Source organism: Coffea eugenioides, chromosome 11 (assembly GCF_003713205.1).
Source record: "Coffea eugenioides isolate CCC68of chromosome 11, Ceug_1.0, whole genome shotgun sequence".
NCBI lineage: Eukaryota > Viridiplantae > Streptophyta > Magnoliopsida > Gentianales > Rubiaceae > Coffea > Coffea eugenioides.
The window spans coordinates 28,632,235-28,652,989 of NC_040045.1; the positions used below are offsets into that span (position 1 = coordinate 28,632,235).

General features: G+C 45.5%; 2 protein-coding genes across 2 annotated transcripts in view; both read left to right on the top strand.

Annotated features, from left to right (window-relative positions):
• The window catches only part of LOC113752195 (replication protein A 70 kDa DNA-binding subunit D-like), a 31,803-nt gene extending 31,306 nt beyond the window's left edge, over positions 1-497 (top strand). The window contains exon 4 of the mRNA XM_027296326.1: positions 318-497. Within this exon, the coding sequence (XP_027152127.1) occupies positions 318-497 (180 nt within the window). The remainder of the gene's footprint in view (positions 1-317) is intronic.
• Positions 498-4,048: 3,551 nt separating this feature from the next.
• Positions 4,049-15,542, top strand: LOC113753675 (UDP-glucose iridoid glucosyltransferase-like). The gene is made up of 3 exons (XM_027297895.1): positions 4,049-4,527; positions 4,674-4,888; positions 15,041-15,542. The coding sequence occupies exons 1-3, from the start codon at positions 4,116-4,118 to the stop codon at positions 15,320-15,322; spliced, it is 909 nt and encodes a 302-aa protein (XP_027153696.1). The 5' UTR covers positions 4,049-4,115; the 3' UTR covers positions 15,323-15,542.
• Positions 15,543-20,755: the final 5,213 nt, after the last annotated feature.

Below are 20,755 nucleotides of genomic sequence, written 5' to 3' on the forward strand. Positions count from 1 at the left end.
ACACTTCTTAGCCGTTGAATATTCTAACAAAAAAAATCTATTATGCATTTCATTTTCAGGAAGGATTTAGCAATGAAATCGTGTCATCAATAATAAATAAGATCACGTGGAAACCTTTTGTGTTCCAAATCAAGTTGAACAATTACAATCTGGAACAAGGTAGTAATAGATTTATAGTGACTAGATGGTTCCACTGTGATTTTGGGAGGAAATGCATTTCATGCTTTCACAAGTAACGTGCAATAAATTTCTCTTATATTTCACATATTATATCTCACATAATATTTTTGCCTTTAATTTTGATAAATCATTATCAGATTGGTGGAACCGACAACCAATACCAACCTGAAGCATCTTCTTCCCAGATCCCAATTAGTATAACAGATGATTCTAATCAACAACATTTCAATACACTTCATATGAATCATTCATCAGAGGGTTCAACAAAAACCACAGAGGAAGGGAATCCTCATAAAAAGATTTGCATGAGAAGGTAGATTTAATATACTATTTTACTTTCTTAAATTATAATCTTTACGTATTGTTATACACAACCTCGAATGCGATAAATCATTTATTTTTTTATACTTAGTTATCCTGCTTTGCTATCATGTAGTGACAATGAAAAATCAATAAATGCTGATTTACACGGACAAATCAAGGGGAATGTTCAAACAGAAGAAAAACAAAAACAAGTTTCTGAAGAGTAGAATATTATTTGATACTATTTACTGCACTTTTTATTTATTTTCAAGTTTTTGAATGCTATGGTATTGTTGAATGCTATTTTTTCCATTTTTGAATTGTTATTCACTGAATTAGATGTTCAAATTTATATTATAAGAATACTTTATATTACAATGCGCACATAGCAATATACTTAAGACAAGTTATAATAGATTATACATTAAATTTGTATTTTATATCGACATTTTTATAAAATTAACTAAATAGTTTATTATTTTTCGATGATTCCCGTTCAACGAACGGGTACAAAACTAGTTACTATATATAGAACAAAAGAGATTGTGGAAAATGTACTAAAAACGATATTTGAGCTTGAGGTAACATGACTGTGGCTCCATTTGGGGTTAATTAAGTGAAAAATGATATTCAAACGTGTTCTAATAATCTTTGGTATGGAACTTGAATTCAAACACCTACAAGAATAATTGGCTGAGTCGAGACTTATCAAAACACCACGTAAAAATCCAGTAAATACCTCTATTCATAATCACTATTTTTCAAATAAAATGATAAAGGAGTGGTCAAATACCTTTTGATGATGAATTGCAAGTACTTTCTTAGATAGCCAAATGGGCTTTTTCCTCATTCTATGTCACTACAATTCTTCATAATCATTATTAATTATTTGGACTCGTACAAAAGAAATAAAATATTTCATAATCAGATCGTTATTCTCTTTTTTTTAAGCTTTTCTTTCCCTCTTGACACCCTTCCTACTTCCAAATTATCAATCTAAAATTTGAATCTTGAACCTGACACCAGATTAATAATTTAAAAAAGAAATGGGTATCAATCATGGAATCAAGAAGCTGTCTAGCTTATATTACTTGTACAATAGTCAAGTGATATTAATTATTATTTTTTTTTGACGCAGGGATGTCCTGATCTTGTAGGCCAGACTAATCCCTTGTAGCTGACAGAACCCTGCTTAAGGATACCAGCACGTTACCAACAAAGGTTGAACTGAGAACCTGTCGCTAAAGAGTGGACGACGGAACCAGACGAGCTGCCTGTTGGGGGCTGATATTAATCATTATTAGAGTAAGTCAATCTTTATTTGAGTAACACGATGTTGCTTCACAAGTCTGCCATGTGCAATCTGTGTAAGGGACTGGCTAGTGCAAGTTGTACAACCTTAATTTCTTATAGTGTGATGCATCTACATTCTAGAAATTCATCTGTTTCTAGACATAAGTTGAGGACAAGTACCGAGATAGGGAAATGTCAACATAATAATTATTGGAGGACAACTGGACAAGGAAGCCTAACCCTTGCAATAAAGTTTCTAGAGAAGAGAAGGACCACTGAGATTTGTGTTTCTCAACTGTGTATGCCTGAAGGGGCCCTTAATACAGCTGTAGAAAATGGCCTGCAAAATAATTGATTAGATAAGAAAACAGCCCAAATTCAAGAGCACTTTAGTCATAGAAAGCCGGCAAAGACGAATGGTTGGCCATTGTCCGATGACAGTGGAACTCAAGAAATAGCCCACATTCAAAATGAATTTTATTACTTTTTCACTTATATCTGATAATTAAAACACTCTATTAAATATCCTATTATAATGTGAACAACTACATGTCACGAGTTGATTGAATAATTTTTTATTTTTGTTTATTTTTTTATTTTTTGCATTTCAATTGGTTATCAATTAATTTTCAATTGAACTATATATTTTATTATTGTTTAAATTATTCAATGAAATTATCAATTTTAGATGAACATAAATATAAATGCATTAAAATTTTATTATTAAAATATTTGATTTAGTATGAAGGAAAGACAAGAAAAGGTATCGAGAAGGCCTAGCTTCACTTCATTTCAATCTATTGATTTGGTTCCTGTGTATCGAGAAAGCCTTGCTGATTGATTTTCTTGGCCAATACTTTAGCCTTGACAGTGGCGGATCCATATATAGGTCCATGGTGGCCACGTGTTCCCACTGATCCCAAAAATAAATAAATAAATAGAGTTTAGACACACACTTTTAAAAAAAAAAAAAAAGGTTTAAGGGATAATTTCAGAAACTTCCCTTGAGATTTCTAATAATTTCACTGAACTCTCTTAATATTTTAGAAATTACATTTACCGCACTTGTCTAACTAAAATAAATATTAACCTTACTATTTTAATAAAACGCCCTTGTTATGTATGTAAATAGAAAGAATAGGATTTATAATTATTTTTTCGTTTCATTTTCTCTTCTTGCTCCTCTTTTTTTTTTAAATATTTTACGAGTAAAACTATAGAACTATGAACTATAAGTAGTAACTCTAGTCACTATGATTACTAGATGTTGACTAGTGATTTTTTTTTTTGACAATTTTATATGTGATCCAATATTTTTTTGATCTTTTTTCTTTATATCAAAAGCAACAATAAGTTAAGAAGAAACTGTTTAAAATTACTACTAAACTATGCGGGACGTGGGACAGAGAGGGTTTTTTTTTTTCCATAGACAGAAGAAATACACACACACAATTAGATTAGAAACACTCAGGAGTCATCGCCAAATTGGACAGAGAGGGTTGAACTTGTCCAATTTCCCCGCACATATGAGCAAATTGTTTGGATAGTTATGAAACTTTTTGAATAGTAAAGTTTTTGTCACTTTAACGGTTATTAGTACTTTGAGTGTGTTTGGATGGCAGATTATTTGAGATAATTTTATAAAAAAAATATATTAGCACTTTTTTTATGTAATGTATGTAAGATAAAAAATAATTAAAAAATGTGTTGATAATGCAAATAAGTCAGTGTGTATAAATAAGGTGTAAATAATATGTAATCCAAACAAACACGGTATGTTTTTAGCCATTGAACAAAATTTTGGATAATTCCATCTAATTGCATAGTTGACTTTGTCAGATCCATTATTAATAGTACGTTTCGTAAATTGTACGAATCATTAAATCTAATAGAGTTAACCGTGAAATTAGATAGAATGGCCTAATATTTATATTTATAATAGTTAAGTGAATAAAAATATATGAATGGTCAAATTTTAACTGTTCAAAAAGTTCAATAGTTGCCCAAATAACTTTTCAATTTTCACACACGGATGGGACATAAAAAAAGTATGTACACACACATACATGTGTTTGTCTTAGTATTCCAACTGGTTATTTTTCTTTCATTTCAATTGTTTGCCGACGCCTTATGTTTTGTTTCCGTTTTCATTAAAAATTCAAGTGTAATTACATTTTCATCTGCTATTCTGTCCAACTTTCACACCCGTCCTTACCAAATTGCAGAGTCCTTTTTATGTTACAAACCGATCCCGGGGGGGGAGGGTTATGGAACAAAGCAGAACTCAAAAACACACAGTAGTGTTAGTTCCATTGCCCCTTCAGGGGCATACGACTCCAATGCTTCAGCTGGGGAGTATTCTTTACTCTAAGGGGTTCTCCATCGTAGTTCCACACTCTGAACTCAGACCTCCCAATCCTCTGAACCATCCTGAATTCATCTTTCACCTCTTGTCGGACGGTTTATCTGGTTATCAGGCCTCTATCGACAATTTAAAGCATCTCGTATTAGCTATGAACAGCAACTGCAGAGCACCTATGCAGGACTACATGGTTCAACTCATGGAAGATCAGAAGCTGCAGGGCTACCCGGTTTCTTGTATAATATATGATTCCTACTTGTGCTTTGTTGATTCGGTTGCTACTCATCTAAAGATTCCAAGCATTGTTTTAAGGCCTAATATGGCTGCTTCCATGCTATCTCGTCGCTACATCTGTCAACTTCAAGCAGAAAATCGTATTCCCTTTCCAGGTAAATTGCAAACTAATGGTTTAATATCTCATTTTTTTTGAAAAAAAAAAAGAAATCTTTACATGAAAGATTTCAGTCCTTTAAGCTGTAAGTTAGTCATTCTCTGAACTTCTGGTGGCAAAAAATTGGAATATTGCGATTCACAGAGTCCAGGCTGCTGGACCCTGTACCAGAGCTCCATCCTTTGAGGTTTAAGGATTTACCGTATCCAATTACTAATGAAATACCCGAATGGATTATGAATTTCTTCGCTTCTTCAGTCAATATACGCTCTTCTGTGGCCATCATTTTGAATACAACAGATTGTCTTGAGCATTTAACCTTATCACGGCTTCAGCAACGTTACAAAGTCCCATGCTTCCTGCAGAGGCCCCATCCTGGGCCTGGACACGTGACAGCCCAGGGGCGGTCCGAGCTGGGCTGGCGCCTCGGGCCCAGGGGGAACCAGTCCAGGGTGCGCGGCCATTAGGGCTCCGGGAGGCTCCCGAGGGCTACCCCGCGAAGGGCGGGGAGAGTCCCCCTTCGTGCGGGGATGGGGAGCTATCCAGGGCAAGTCCCGGAGCGTACGGAGGTCGGACTCCTAAACGGGTATAAATGGTAGTACATACCAACGGTACAAGGTACGCTGACTATTGGTAGATTACTCTGACAATACATTATTCTAAAACACTCCGTCCACCGGCAAAGAACTAACTTGACCGTCGGAGTGCCCCCGGGGACGACCCTCGGGCCCCCCTACCAGTTCACCTTCGTTTGTTTTGCAGGTTTGGAACTAGCTCTTCCATCAGCACCCCGAGCTCATCAGGTCAGCTCGGTCAGGGGAAGTTCCGTGCTTCTTCAGTTGGCGCCGTCTGTGGGAACCGGAAGATAATTGTTAGTGTTGATGGCGAGGACACGATCCAAGAGAACCGTTGAAAGCACCGGTCCCGGAGCCGGAGAGGGATCCCGCCGAGAGGAAAACGAAGCGGCCGGGGGCGCTGGGGGCTCAGCTCTCTCTGGGGAACGGAGACGGCAGATGCTCCAGTTCGTAACAGAGAATCTCCCCATGCTGGAGGATATAATCCGGCAGGCTAAAAGGGGAGATGGGGCTGGCGGCGCACCGACTTCCAAGGTCAAGGGGAAGGGGAATGAGAAGGAGTCGATCCCCGACCCTTCGGAGGATGAGTCACGGGACCAGCCCCCTAGGAGGAAACGGCCGCGGACCCCCCTCGTCCCCGAGCCTCGGTGGTCGGGGACAGCGAGAGGTACTCCCACGACCGGTCCGCGGGGAGCCGACCAAGGGACCCTTCCCCACGGAGACCTACGCGAAACGGGCTCGAACGCTCCCCCGCCCGATCTGTCAGGAGTCGCCCGCATGATCCACCCCAGTGGCAGCCTGTCCGGGATGAGCTCGAGCAGATCCTGCGACCACAACCGTACGGGGACTACTACGCAGCCTCGCCCTTCGCCCGGGAGGTCGAGGACTACCCGTTACCTCGGAGGTTTAAAATTCCGAACATCGAGCTGTACGATGGCTCAGCGGACCAGGAAGACCACCTCTCGGTCTTCATGACGCACATGCGCCTGCAGACCGCCGCGGATGCACTCCGTTGCAAGGCCTTCCCCATGTTCCTGAAGGGTAAGGCTCGGCTCTGGTTCCAGGGTTTAGCGCCGGGGTCCATCCGAAATTTCACCGAGCTGGCGAGGCAGTTTGCTGCCCAGTTCGTCTCCTCGAAGACCTACTCGAAAAATGCGGCTCACTTGATGGCCGTCAAGCAGAAGCCGGATGAGTCCCTGAAGAATTTCATGACGCGCTTCAACACGGAAAGCCTGCAGATCAGGGACAAAGATGAGAAGGTGGTCATGGCCGCTTTCATGAATGGGTTGAGGGTAGAGGATCTCTATTACAAGCTTGTCGAACAACCTCCCAAGAACCCGGGAGAGCTCTTGACCCGGGCTCACGCCGCCGCCAATGCAGAAGAGGCCGGCCGCCTGAAACGGGAATCAGATCGGGAGTTCGGGGACAGGAAAGGACGAGCAAACCCCCCCGAAACTAAGGACGCCCAAGTCAGGAAGAACGTCTTCGATCGCCTCTCTAAGGATAGGATCCCAGCTCCGCCGCCCCTTCCAGAGAAGACCTACACCCCTCTAACACGGCCCAGAGCCCAGATCTTGGCCGTTATGGAGGCGGAAGGGCCGGGAGATCGGCCACCCAAGATGGGGACGCCCCGGAACAAAAGGAACCAGGACCGGTACTGTGCCTTCCACCGCGACGTCGGACACGACACGGAGGGGTGCTGGGCCCTGCGTAAGGAGATCGAGGACCTGATCCAGCGCGGTTTTCTAGGGGGGTTCGTGCGCCGTCCCGATCATGGACTCGGACGCAACCACCACGGAGATAGGCACGAGGGACAGCGACGCGACCGCCCTGAGCGGCGTGACGCTCCTCGGGGCCACTCCCCCGACCAGGACACCCAGAACCTGGCAGGGGTGATTAACACCATTGCCGTAGGCCCCACGGGGGGACAGTCATGCAGCTCGGAAGAACAAGCGACCACCCCCCGAAGGGGACGACTCCTTGAAGCGCTTGCGCATGGACGAAGAGATTACCTTCGAACCGAGGGATGCGGTCCCCCTAGCTTCAGGGAACCACGAAGCCATCGTGATAGACATTGTCACCAACAACTACCGGGTGAAGAAGGTGTATGTCGACCAGGGTAGTGCGGTTGACATTATGTTCTATCGGGTGTTCAAGGAGCTCGGATTAAGGGATGACCAGCTGACCCCGGTCCGGACGCCTCTGGTGGGCTTCACCGGACCAACCATCAGCTCGGAGGGGATGATCACCCTGATGGTCACAGTAGGACAGGCCCCCAGGTGCCGGACCATTCTCGTTGACTTTGTGGTGGTCAAGCAGTCGTCCCCGTACAACGTCTTCTTGGGGAGACCCGCTTTGAACGCCCTCCGAGCTATCTCCTCTACCTTCCACCTCAGCGTCAAATTCCCCACCCCTGGGGGGATAGCCGAGGTGCGCGGCGACCCAACGGTAGCCAGGGCATGCTACCTGGCCACGCTTCGGGGGCAGGAGAAGGTGGTCGCCCAGACAACCTGTTTGGAGCCCTACATCCCAGGGGATGCGGCCCAGCAGCTGGGCACCCAGGATGAGATTGAGGAATTCCCCCTAAGGGGGGATCGACCCGACCAGGTTCTCCGCATTGGAGCCTCGTTGCACGCCGAGGAGAAGGAGGGTTTGAAAGCTCTGTTGAGGGAATACTCCCAGGTCTTCGCTTGGTCGGTGGAGGACATGCCCGGGATTCCAACGGACCTGGCAGTCCACCACCTCGGCGTGGATCCTCACTCCAAGCCGGTGAAGCAGAAGAAAAGGAGCTTCGCACCCGAGAGGAATGAGGTGATCAAGGCGGAGGTCGGCAAGTTGCTGGAGTCCAAGATCATCCTGGAGGTCCACTACCCGACCTGGTTGGCCAATCCCGTCCTAGTCAAGAAAGAGGATCAGACCTGGAGGATGTGCGTGGACTTCACGGACCTTAACAAGGCCTGCCCAAAGGACTGCTTTCCCCTGCCAAGGATTGACAGGTTAGTAGACTCTACCGTGGGTTTTGACATTTTATGTTTTCTGGATGCTTTTAAGGGATACCACCAGATAGAAATGGCTGAGGAGGATCGGGAAAAGACCTCCTTCATTACCGAGGAGGGGACCTATTGTTACAGAACCATGCCATTTGGCTTGAAGAACGCGGGAGCTACTTATCAGCGCCTGGTCAACAAGCTATTCCAAAGCCAGATCGGTAGAAACATAGAGGTCTATGTAGACGACATGATAATCAAAAGCCGGGTTGACCAGCGGCTCATACCCGACCTAAGGGAGATTCTGGACATCCTGCTGGAGAGCCGGATGCGCCTAAATCCAAAGAAGTGCACCTTTGGGGTCAGATCGGGGAGGTTTCTCGGTTTTCTGGTGTCCCGAGATGGAATCCGGGCCAACCCGGATAAACTCCAGGCCATTATGGACATGGCCCCTCCGAGGAACGTGAAGGAAGTCCAACGACTCACAGGGAGGATGGCTGCCCTGAGCAGGTTTCTCTCGCGTTCCGCGGTGCGGGGGCTCCCCTTTTTCCGGGTCTTGAAAGCGCCAAAGGACTTTCACTGGACTGAGGAATGCCAGAAAGCTTTTGCCGAACTGAAGGCCTATCTGGCCGAGCTGCCCGCTCTGACCGCCCCCGAGCTGGGGGAGACACTATTCCTATACCTGTCCACCTACAACGAGGCCGTCAGCGCGGTCTTGGTGCGCGAGGACGAGGGGACCCAGAGACCGGTATACTACGTCAGCCGAGCGTTACAAGGGCCGGAGACGCGATACAACCCGGCCGAGAAGCTGGTTCTTGCCTTGGTGCACGCTGCTCGCAAGCTCCGGCCTTACTTCCAAGCTCACAGCATCGTAGTCTTGACCAACCAGCCCTTGCGCCAGATACTCACTAAGCCCGAGGTCTCGGGCAGGATGACCAAGTGGGCCGTCGAGCTAGCCGAGCATGACCTCAGTTATCAGCCTCGTACCGCGATCAAGGCTCAGGCCTTGGCGGATTTCCTGGCCGAGGGGGCTAGCTTGACCCTGACAGAGCCAGCCCCAACACCCACGGACACCCCGACGGAGGAGCCGTGGCTGTTATTTGTGGACGGCGCCTCGAGCAAGGAGGGCAGCGGGGCTGGACTGCTGCTCACCTCACCCACGGGGGAAGAACTGACCTATGCGCTTAGGTTTGACTTCCCTGCATCCAATAACGAGGCGGAGTACGAGGCCCTATTGACGGGGTTGCGGATAGCCCACCAGATGGGCATCACCGCGATCCGGGTTCGAAGCGACTCTCAGCTTGTTGTTCTCCAGATCCGTGGGGAGTATGAGGCCAAGGACGAGGTAATGAAGAAATACCTGGCCAAGGTCCGAGAGGCGGTGGCCCTGTTCGACACTTTTGAGATCGAGCGGGTGCCGAGGTCCCAAAACAAGCGCGCGGACGCCCTGTCCAAGCTGGCGTCCTCCTCGTTCGCCCACTTGAGCAAGGAGGTCTTGGTAGAGGTGGTGAAGCAGAAAAGTATCGACCAGGTTCAGGTCCTGACGGTAGATAGTTCGACCACCTGGATGGCTCCCCTCGTTGACTTCCTCAGCTCGGGTACCCTCCCTGAGAACAAGACCGAGGCCCGACAAATTCAACTCCGAGCTGCCAAATACGCCTACGCCGGGGGAACCCTCTACAGGAGGTCGTACTTGTCCCCCTGGCTAAAGTGCTTGACTCCCGAGGAAGGGGACTATGTTCTGCGTGAAGTCCATGAGGGCATATGTGCGGCACATGTGGGGTCCCGAGTGTTGGCCAAAAAGTGCCTTCTCCTGGGCTATTATTGGCCCTCCGTCTTTCGCGACGCCGCAGAGCTGGTACAGAGGTGCCGAGCCTGCCAGGTGCACGCCTCACTGCGTCACCAGCCAGCACGGGAAATGATCCCCATTCATAGTCCCTGGCCTTTCGCCCAATGGGGAATGGACCTCCTGGGACCATTCCCCCGAGCTCCCGGAAGGTACGAGCACCTCGTGGTGGCCATCGACTACTTCACCAAATGGATAGAGGCAGAGCCCCTAGTCTCCATTTCGGGGAGGTCGGTCCAGAAATTCTTTTGGAGGAACATCGTCTGCCGTTTCGGCATCCCGCACGTCTTGATATCCGACAACGGCCGCCAGTTCGCCGAGAACCCCTTTCGGAGCTGGTGTGTCGAGCTCGGGATCAACCAACACTTCACGTCAGTTGGTCACCCCCAGGCCAACGGTCAGGTGGAGAACGCTAACCGAACCGTTCTGCAGGGGTTGAAGACCAGGTTGGCGTCCGCCCAATCGAGCTGGCTGGACGAGCTCCCCAGTGTCCTCTGGGCTTACCGCACCACGCCCAGGACGGCCACCCAGGAGACCCCGTTTTCTTTAACTTACGGAGTAGAGGCAGTGGTGCCAGCGGAGGTCGGTCTCCCCTCGCCCAGAACGCAGAACTTCGTGGCAACGTCCAATGAGGAAGAGCTCCGATATAACTTGGACATGCTCGAGGTTAAACGGGAGGAAGCGGCGGTTCGTATGGCTAAGTATAAAAGCCAGCTCGCCCGCTATCATAATGCCAAAGTGAGGGCCACCCAATACCAGCCCGGGGATCTGGTCCTCAGGAAGAATTCGGTCAGCCGAGCTCACAGCTCCAACAAGCTCGACCCTAATTGGGAGGGCCCCTACAAGATCCTTGGGGTGGGCCAAGCAGGTTACTGCAAACTCGCTAACATGAACGGATCTGAGGTACCCCGTACTTGGCACTTCTCCAACCTGCGACTGTTTGTAGCATAGTTTGGACCATGGTGGTCGGTCGTCTGTTCTGTGGAATTCGAATTTCAGTTTTGTGATTCAATAAAGGCTTCATTTGTACACTTACTTGTCGAATTTCAGTTTCAGTTTTGTTTCATTTGTACTTATTTGATTTCATACTAGTACACTTAGCATTCCCACACTAAATGTCCTAGTGGGGGGCTAGGGGATAGATGTTCTGTATTCGACTAGGAGGTCGGCGTGAACGATGGGAAAGCTTTGAAGGATCCTGAGGAGTCGGCGTGATTAGCTCGGCAATGAATCGACGTGATGCTCGACCCAAGAGGCCGGCACTGGTTAGAACTTCCAGATGAATGCTCGACTCAAGAGGTCGGCAGGGGTTAAATCTGGGGAGTTTGAGAGCACGACCCTCGGCCCCGAGAGGTCGGCATGGAGCGACCCTCTTTGGTCTGGTGGAACCCAGGGTTCGACGCCCGACTCAGGAGGTCGACGCGGGAAAATCCCTAAAACCTTAAGGGTTCGGTGCTCAGCCCCTAGAGGCTGGCACGCGGCCCTGGTACGACGGTGCGGTGTTCGACCCGGGAGGTCGGCACAAGTTTTCGGCAATCGGGTTCCCTCTAGTGACTTAGTTGTTAGATGAACAGGGAAATGCGTCGGGTGCTCGACCCAGGAGGTCTGCACCTGGTTTTGGTTGTTGCAGGGGGGGACAGGAAAGAATTGCAAGAAAACCTGCTTCGAATTTCGTACATATATATTTAAGGCCTATCTATTACACGCGTGATATCGGCCTATCTATTACAAGGCCTACCGAACAGGAGGGAAGCTTGGCCGCCTAGACTACCGGCTCCTTCCCCGAAGCTCGGCCCGGGTCCCCGTCCTCCTTCAGGGGCAGCTCCTCAAGATCGGCCCCAACGTCCTTCCGGCGCACCAGCTCTTTCAGGGCATGCCCCTTGCAATACCCGTCGAAGAGCCAGTCCACCTTCTCCTCGGCCTTGGGGTCGTACTCCTTGAAAGCGGCCAGGTCGAAGCCAGGCAGACCGAGCTCTTTGACCTTGTTCAGGGCGCGCGCAAAGCCAACTTGGGCGACGGGCCCGTTGAGGAGCGCTACGTCCTGAATGAACTGGTCAGATGAGATGAACTCCCGAACGGCCTTCTTGCGCTCCCTGCCGACGGTGCCTGAGAGCTTGATGGCATGGTCTTCCCTCAGCTTGGCCACGCCGGCCTTCTCCTGGTCGAGCTCTGACCTTGTTGAGGCGAGCTGGACTTGGGCTGTTTCCAGTTCTTTTTCAGCCTTGCCCAGTTTGGCCGCGAGGGAGTCCGCCTCTTTGAGCTGGGCCTTGAGGGAGTCCGCCTCCTTGAGGGCCTTAGTGAGCCTCTGCTCCGCCTCCCTTTTCTGTTTCTGCAATTTCTCCAAGTCGGGAGATAGCTCGGAGAAGCGGGACAGCAAGGCGGCTCCAGCGGCGTGGGCCTGAAAGAATAAAGGAGTTAGTCTGAGGTGCGGCCGAGCTGGGGGTCGAAAGCAAGGACGGCCTAGAGGTTGGAAAGCCTACCTGGGCCTGGGAGGTACAGTACACCTCCTGGAGCTCGGAGGGGGAGGCTAGCTCCATCCACTTTCTGTCCCGGGGGAGGACCGAGCCCGTCACCCACTGGCGAGCCGTCTCGGGAAATTGGACCCGGTCGTTGATGGAGAGCTCTCAGGACGGGCAGAAACGGCGGGGGTCGTGCATGGTTGGGGCCTGGCCCGGCCTCAGGGGGGCTACGTGGCGGAAGTGCCACGAGCTTGGTGGGGAGGCCTGCAGGGCGTGCTCCTCGGCGGAGCCGACGCCCAAGTGAACTGGACCCCCCGAGGATATCTGGAGGAGAGGGGGCTGGACCGGAACCAGCGCGAGCTTCTTCCCGGGTTGGGAGGGCTCTTCAGCTCGGGCCCTCTTTTGCCCGGTCGCCTTCTTCTTGTTGTTGGCGGCCTTCTTGGAGGGGGAAGGGGAGGAGCTGTCCTGCGCTTGTGTCTGGGGGGCTTCCTTGGTCGCCTCGGGCTCGGAAGCGGAGGTGTCCTCCGCGGCAGGCAAGCCCAACAGCAGGGAGAGCTTCCTCACTGCAGAAAACAGAGCCAAGTCAGCAAAAGGCCGGACAGTCTAAAGTATTACGACATGCTGTGGATATAACAGGTAACAAAGGCAGAGTCGGCGTTACAAGTGTCAAGGTTGGGCCCGGGGGTTACCACCTTCCCGGAGGGTTCGGACAACGTCCCCATCAGCCCGGCCGCGGAGATCTGTGCTGTAGAGAACTTGGTGGCGTCAAGCTTCACCAGGGAGTCCGACAGCTGGCTGAGGGTTTCATAGTCCAGGTCCTCCGGGAAGGAGTCGGCTTGGACCTTTCCAACCTTCCACACGTTAGGGGGAAAATGGGTGGACCTGACAAAGAAGAAGTCCTCCTTCCAATTTTTTACGGAAGAAGGGACCCCGTGGAACAGCTCCTGGGCGCCTTTCCCCCCCCCGGGTTTGGGGACCGCGGCGGGAGAAATAGTACCACCCAGGTAGGGCGGCCTTAAGTATGAAGGCAGCCCGGAAGAGGGAGAGAGAGTAGGGGATATCGCGGAGCAGGCAGTAGATCAGGAATCCGGTGATGATCCTGATGGAGGTGGGGTGGACTTGAGTGATTCTGAGCCCCCAGTAGCTCAGAATCTCGGTTAGAGCTGAAGGAATGGGGAGACGGAGCCCTGCGATGAGCTGCTCCCTGTAAATGGCAACGAAACCGGGGGGAGGTCGGCAGGCTCGATCGTCGGGCCCGGCCGCCCTCGGCTCGTATGCCGGGGGAATGGAGTAAGACTTGGCCAACTCGGCCACAGCCTGGGGCGATAGGGTGGCCTCCTGCAGGTCGGGATACCCGTAGGAGAACTCGGGGTCCTCCTCCGGCTCGGGGGCGGGGGACCCCCCGGAGGGGCCCCGGCCCTCCCCAGCTCCATCGTTAGGGGACTGGGGAGGAGGGGTGGAGGTGGCTTGCCGCCTTATGAGGGCGTCAAGCTCGGCCACCTCCTCCAAGAGCCGGGCAGAAGGGGAATGAGTAGAGGGGGAACTCATGACGTCAATGGGCTCAAGCAAGTCGGGAAGGGGAAAGTTGGGGTTTGAAGCAGAGGATGAAGGAGGGGAAGGAGAGGGGGATGATGAAGATGATGGTGAAGGTGAAGAGGTGATGAAGATTCTGGTGGCTCTACGACGGACCGAAGTCTGGGAGGCGGTGGAAGTGACGTCGGAAAGGCCCGACATAAAATACAGAAAAGCAAAGGGAGGAAACGAAAAGCACAGGGAAGGAAGGTAGAAGACTTACTAGTGGAGGAGGAGTGTGCTAGGGTTGGAGTGGTGGTAGACTCGCCGGAATCTGGGTGCGGTTGGCCGGAAATGCGCAAGGAAGGGAGAAAATGGCAAATGGAGATAACTGGAATTTGACAATCCCTATTTATAGGAAACAAAGTGGGAGGGAAACGGTTGCTTGAATTTAAACCGTCCCATGTGAACGCGTTAAATGGGGGTACGGAGACCGAGGGGACGCGACAACTGAAGGGACGCAGGCGCCACTTCCCAATGTCAGCACTGCACCTTGGGTGGCCGCGGCAGAGCAGTGTAATGATGGGTTTCCACGTGGCTAAGTGATAGACCAGGTCTGCCCGGGAGCCTGACCTAATCTAGGGGGCTAGTGCAGAGGCCCCATCCTGGGCCTGGACACGTGGCAGCCCAGGGGCGGTCCGAGCTGGGCTGGCGCCTCGGGCCCAGGGGGAACCAGTCCAGGGTGCGCGGCCATTAGGGCTCCGGGAGGCTCCCGAGGGCTACCCCGCGAAGGGCGGGGAGAGTCCCCCTTCGTGCGGGGATGGGGAGCTATCCAGGGCAAGTCCCGGAGCGTACGGAGGTCGGACTCCTAAACGGGTATAAATGGTAGTACATACCAACGGTACAAGGTACACTGACTATTGGTAGATTACTCTGACAATACATTATTCTAAAACACTCCGTCCACCGGCAAAGAACTAACTTGACCGTCGGAGTGCCCCCGGGGACGACCCTCGGGCCCCCCTACCAGTTCACCTTCGTTTGTTTTGCAGGCTTGGAACTAGCTCTTCCATCAGCACCCCGAGCTCATCAGGTCAGCTCGGTCAGGGGAAGTTCCGTGCTTCTTCACTTCCCAATTGCGCCTCTCCATAAGTTGGGAGCTGCAGCAACATCTACAAGCTTCCTGGAAGAGGACCAAAGTTGCATTGCTTGGCTCGAAAAGCGACCTCCAAATTCAGTGCTCTATGTGAGCTTGGGCAGCCTAGCACGCGTAAATGAACAAGAGCTAACAGAAACAGCTTGGGGACTGGCAAACAGTGGAATTCCATTTATATGGGTTCTTAGATCAGATTCTAAGGATGGATCTCAGTTGGAAGATCACTTTCCTGAGGGCGTCAAAGCATTACTAAGATAAAGAGGCCTAATAGTCAAATGGGCACCTCAGAAAAAAGTTTTGGCACATAGCGCTGTGGGGGGATTTTGGAGCCACTGTGGCTGGAATTCAACAATAGAAAGCATCTGCGAAGGCGTTCCAATGATTTGCAGACCACATTTTGCAGACCAATCATCAAATGCAAGATACTTGACTTATGAATGGAAGGTAGGCCTGGAAATTGAGAATGTGCTGGATAGAGGGAGCATTAAGAAATCTATAAGACGACTAATGGTTGATGCAGAAGGCAAAGAAATGAGGCAAAGAATGTCAGTGATGAAAGATAAACTAGAAGCTGGTTTGCAGAAAGGGGGTTCTTCTTATGAGTCCTTGAATGACTTGACAGAGTTTATCTCCCAATTAACTTCCAAGCATGGTTCAAGAAGTTAAAATTGATGATCCAGCAACTTCAGTCAGTTAAAATTTAATCCAGTTTGAAGGGCTAAAAAATTTGGCTTAGTTCTTGGGGTGCCCAAAGTGGCCGGCTGAATTTGCATATTAAGGTTTCATTTCGTCTCAACTTCTAATTTCAGAATCAAATTTGTTTTGGCTACCTCCTTTGTTCCAGTAATTTTGACATTTTGGAAATGTGATATATGATCCGAGTTTTGTTCCTTTAAAAGTGATGTAGCATTTGGTGTTTGCAGGTGCTGCTGTGAGTTTGAGGATTATGTAGTTTTTTAATTGCATTTTGTGCTATTATGTAGTTTGAGGATTATGAGTAGGCCTGTCAACGGGTCGGGTCTAGACCCGAATCCGTGAAATTATTGCAGGTATGGGTAGGGATTTAATTCCATTTCCTGGATCCGGATCCGGATCCGTTTTATCAAACAAAAAACGGGTCGGATACGGAATATAGTATTCCGACCCGTATTAGACCCGGATCCGGATATAAATGAATTAATAATTTAAAAATATATATTTATCAATATAATTTGATTAGAGTGATGTATTTGAGTAAAGTCAATTTGATTTCTTTTCTTATTTGGTTTTTTCTTTGCATTAGTTAGAAATTAGTTTACAAATATTTTTTTTTCTCATTTTTATTAGAAATTATAAATTTGGCTAAATTTGTTCGGGTAGACCCGACTCGGATCCGGGACCCGCCGGATCCGGATCCGAAACATAGAATAAAAGACCCGTCGGGTAAACGGGTCGAATCCGGGTCCGGTATAGTAATTCGGGTCCGGGTCCGGAATAATGAATTTCGGCCCGGACCCGACCCGTTGACAGCCCTAATTATGAGGGGGAGAAAACTAACATTTTTAATTTTTTTTAGGGATAATTGCAGAAACCTCCCCTGAGGTTTCTGACATTTGCACTGACCTCCCCTGTAGTTTGAAAAATTACACTAACCTCCCCTGAAATTACTAATCCTTTACAAATTCAGTCCAAACGATTAAAATATTATTTTAGAGAGTGAAATTAGAATTTTTTTACCAAATTTGTCCTTTGTACTACATGTCCAATGAATGAAAAAATATTACAAATTAATTAACAATTAATAAACTTTAAAGAGTATAATTTATAGGCAAATACGCATTACCTATTTAAAGTATCGGCTCTTTATGGGTATTTTACTTTCAAACATTTAATTTAATACAAATATTTACGCTCAAATACATATTTGTATTTACTTTCAAATATTTAATTTTTGTTAAATACAAAAACTACCAATCTCTCTTCCGTAAAAATATTAATATAATACTTTTTCAATTTTAGTTACAAACATTTATGTATTTAACATAAATTAAATGATTCAAAATAAAATACCCATAAAGAGCCAATACTTTACTCATGTAATGGATGAAAGCCATAAAGAATTAATACATTATGGGCCATTTCTTTTTTCAAAAAAAATATTTAATTTATATTAAATAAATAACCTACCAATTTCCTTTTTGCAAGAATATTACTGTAATACTTTTTGAAATTTACTTAAAAATATTGATATATTTATCATAAATTAAATGTTTGAAAGTAAAATATTCGTAAAAAGCCGGTATTTTAAATGAGTAATGCGTGTTTGCCTATAAAGAGGTGGTAACTATTTAAAGTATCGGTTCATTAAGGGTATTTTATTTTCAAATATTTAATTTAATACAAATATTTACGCTCAAATACATATTTGTATTTACTTTCAAATATTTAATTTTTGTTAAATACAAAACCTACCAATCTCTCTTCCGTAAAAATATTAATATAACACTTTTTCAATTGTAGTTACAAACATTTATATATTTAATATAAATTAAATGATTCAGAATAAAATGCACATAAAGAGCGAATACTTTACTCGTGTAAGGGATGAAAGCCATAAAAAATTAATACTTTATGGGCCATTTATTTTTTTTAAAAAAATATTTAATTTATATTAAATAAATAACCTATCGATTTCCTTTTTGTAAGAATATTACTATAACAATTTTTGAATTTTACTTACAAATGTTGATATATTTAGCATAAATTAAATATTTGAAAGTAAAATACCTGTAAAAAGCCAGTACTTTATCAGGATCAAGCGCTTACCATTGCACCAAAAGCTATAGCTATTAGCAAAGGCGCAACTTTATTTCCTTAACCACAATGGCAGCGCAAAGCACCGTACCACTCTCGACCAGCATGAGGGGTTGCACCCCTGGGTGCCACGGGTTGGGCGGTTAGTCCCTTCGAACCAGGATCTGAAGGATGGTGCTGATTAGGTCAACATACTTTAAATGAGTAATACTTGTTTGCCCAAAAATTATACTCCTTAAAGTTTATTAATTGTTAATTGATTTATAATACTTTGTCATTCATTGGACATGTAGTACAAAGAACAAATTTGGTAAAAAATTCTAATTTCACTTCCTAAAATAATATTTTAATCCTTTGGACTGAATTTGTAAAGGATTAGTAACTTCAGGGGAAGTTAGTGTAATTTTTCAAACCACAAGGGAGGTCAGTGCAAATGTCAGAAACCTCAGGGGAGGTTTCTGCAATTATCCCTTTTTTTATAGACTATTTTAAAGTTTCAAAAAAAATTGCATCCCCTCAGCTAACCATGGCTCCGCCACTTATGAGATCGGCCACGACCAAAAAATGAGGAACAAAAGTCAACATTTACCTTGAATGATACTCCCTCCGTCCCACTTTGATAGTCCTATATTCCTTTTTCATTTGTCCCAAATTGTAGTCCACTTTCCAATTAAAGAATGTAATTGTATTTTAATTTTCCTAAAATACCCTTATTCAATGTAAGTAGTTATTACTATAAACCTATCCCATTTAATGAGAGTTGATTCTTTTTTTACCATCAATTCAAGTTCCCATAAAGTTGTATCATATTTAATGTGTGGGTATTTTAGAAAAATAGCAATCTAAATTTACTTTTCCAATAAAGTTAACTACTTTTTCTTAAATTGTGTGAAAAAAGAAACATGATTATCAAAGTGGGACGGAGGGAGTATATGTTACTATGTCTAACTAAATATTTTTTTTTTGTTTTAAGAATTTTTTGAGTATTTTAGCAATTACTATATATAGAAGAAAAGAGATTGTGGAAAATGTACTAAAAACGATATTTGAGCTTGAGGTAATATGACTTTGGCTCCATTTCGGGTTAATTAAGTGAAAAATGATATTCAAATGTGTTCTAATAATCTTTGATATGGAACTTGAATTCAAACGCCTACAAGAATAATTTGCTGAGTCGAGACTTATCAAAACACCACAAAAAAATCCAATAAATACCTTTATTCATAATCACTATTTTTGCAAATAAAATGATAAAGGAGTGGTCAAATACCTTTTGATGATGAATTGCAAGTACTTTCCTTAGATAGCCAAATAGGCTTTTTCCTCATTCTATCTCACCACAATTCTTCATAATCGTTATTAATTAGTTGGACTCGTACAAAAGAAATAAAATATTTCATAATCAGATCGTTATTCTTTTTTTTTAAGCTTTTCTTTCCCCCTTGACACCCTTCCTACTTCCAAATTATCAATCTAGAATTTGAATCTTGAACCTAACACCAGATTAATAATTTTTAAAAAAAAATGGGTATCAATCATGGAATCAAGAAGTTGTTTAACTTATATTACTTGTACACTAGTCTAGTGATATTAATCATTATTTTTTGTTGATGCAGGGGTGTCCTGATCTTGTGGACTAGACTAATCCCTTATGACTGGCAGAACCTGCTTAAGGATACCAGCACCATGTTGCCAACAAAGGTTGAACTGAGAATCTGCCGCTAAAGAGCGGACGACGGAACCAGACGAGCTGCCCGTTGGGGCTGATATTAATCATTATTAGAGTAGGTCAATCTTTATTTGAGGAAAACGATGTTGCTTCACAGTCTGCCATGTGCAATCTGTGTAAGGGACTGGCTAGTGCAAGTTGTACAACCTTAATTTCTTATAGTGTGATGCATCTACATTCTAGAAATTCATCAGTTTCTAGAGATAAGTTGAGGACAAGTACCGAGATAGGGAAATGTCAACATAATAATTATTGGAGGACAAGGGAGCCTAACCCTTGCAATAAAGTTTCAAGAGAAGAGAAGGACCACTGAGATTTGTGTTTCTCAACTGTGTATGCCAGAAGGGGCCCTTAATACAGCTGTAGAAAATGCCTTGCAAAATAATTGATTAGATAAGAAAACAGCCCAAATTCAAGAGCCCACATCAAAGACGACAAAGACGAATGGTTGGTCATTGAGGATGACAATGGAAAACCCACATTCAAAATGAATTTTATTACTTTTTTACTTATATCTGATAATTAAAACACTCAATTAAATATCCTATTATAATATGAACAACTACATGTCACTGAGTTGATTGAATAATTTTTTTTATTTTTAATTTTATTTTTGCATTTCAAGTGGTTATCAATTAATTTTCAATTGAAATAGGGATGTTATAATTGTTTAAATTATTCAATGAAATTATCAATTTTAGATGAACATAGATATAAATATATTAAAATTTTATTATCAAAATATTTGATTTAATACGACGGAAAGACGAGAAAAGGTACCGAGAAAGCCTATCTTCACTTCATTTCAATCTCATTGATTTGGTCGAGAAAGCCTTGCTGATTGACACTCTTGGCCAATACTTTAGCCTTGACAGTAGCGGATCCATATATGGTCCAAGGGGGGCACGTGTCCCAACTCAATGAAATTGTCACAAGTGTCAGGGAGGTTTATGAAATTGTTCCGAAGCTTAATTTTATACTCTACTAATTTATTTATGTGTCCTCATTGACGAAAGTTAATATATATATATATATATATATATATATATTTTTTTTTAAGGTATTGGATTGTTAAATATTTCTATCTTGATAATTAGTAGAAATTCAAGAGAATAACATACTATTGAGTAAATTAATAACAATTTTTAATAACAAAATGATGACTATAA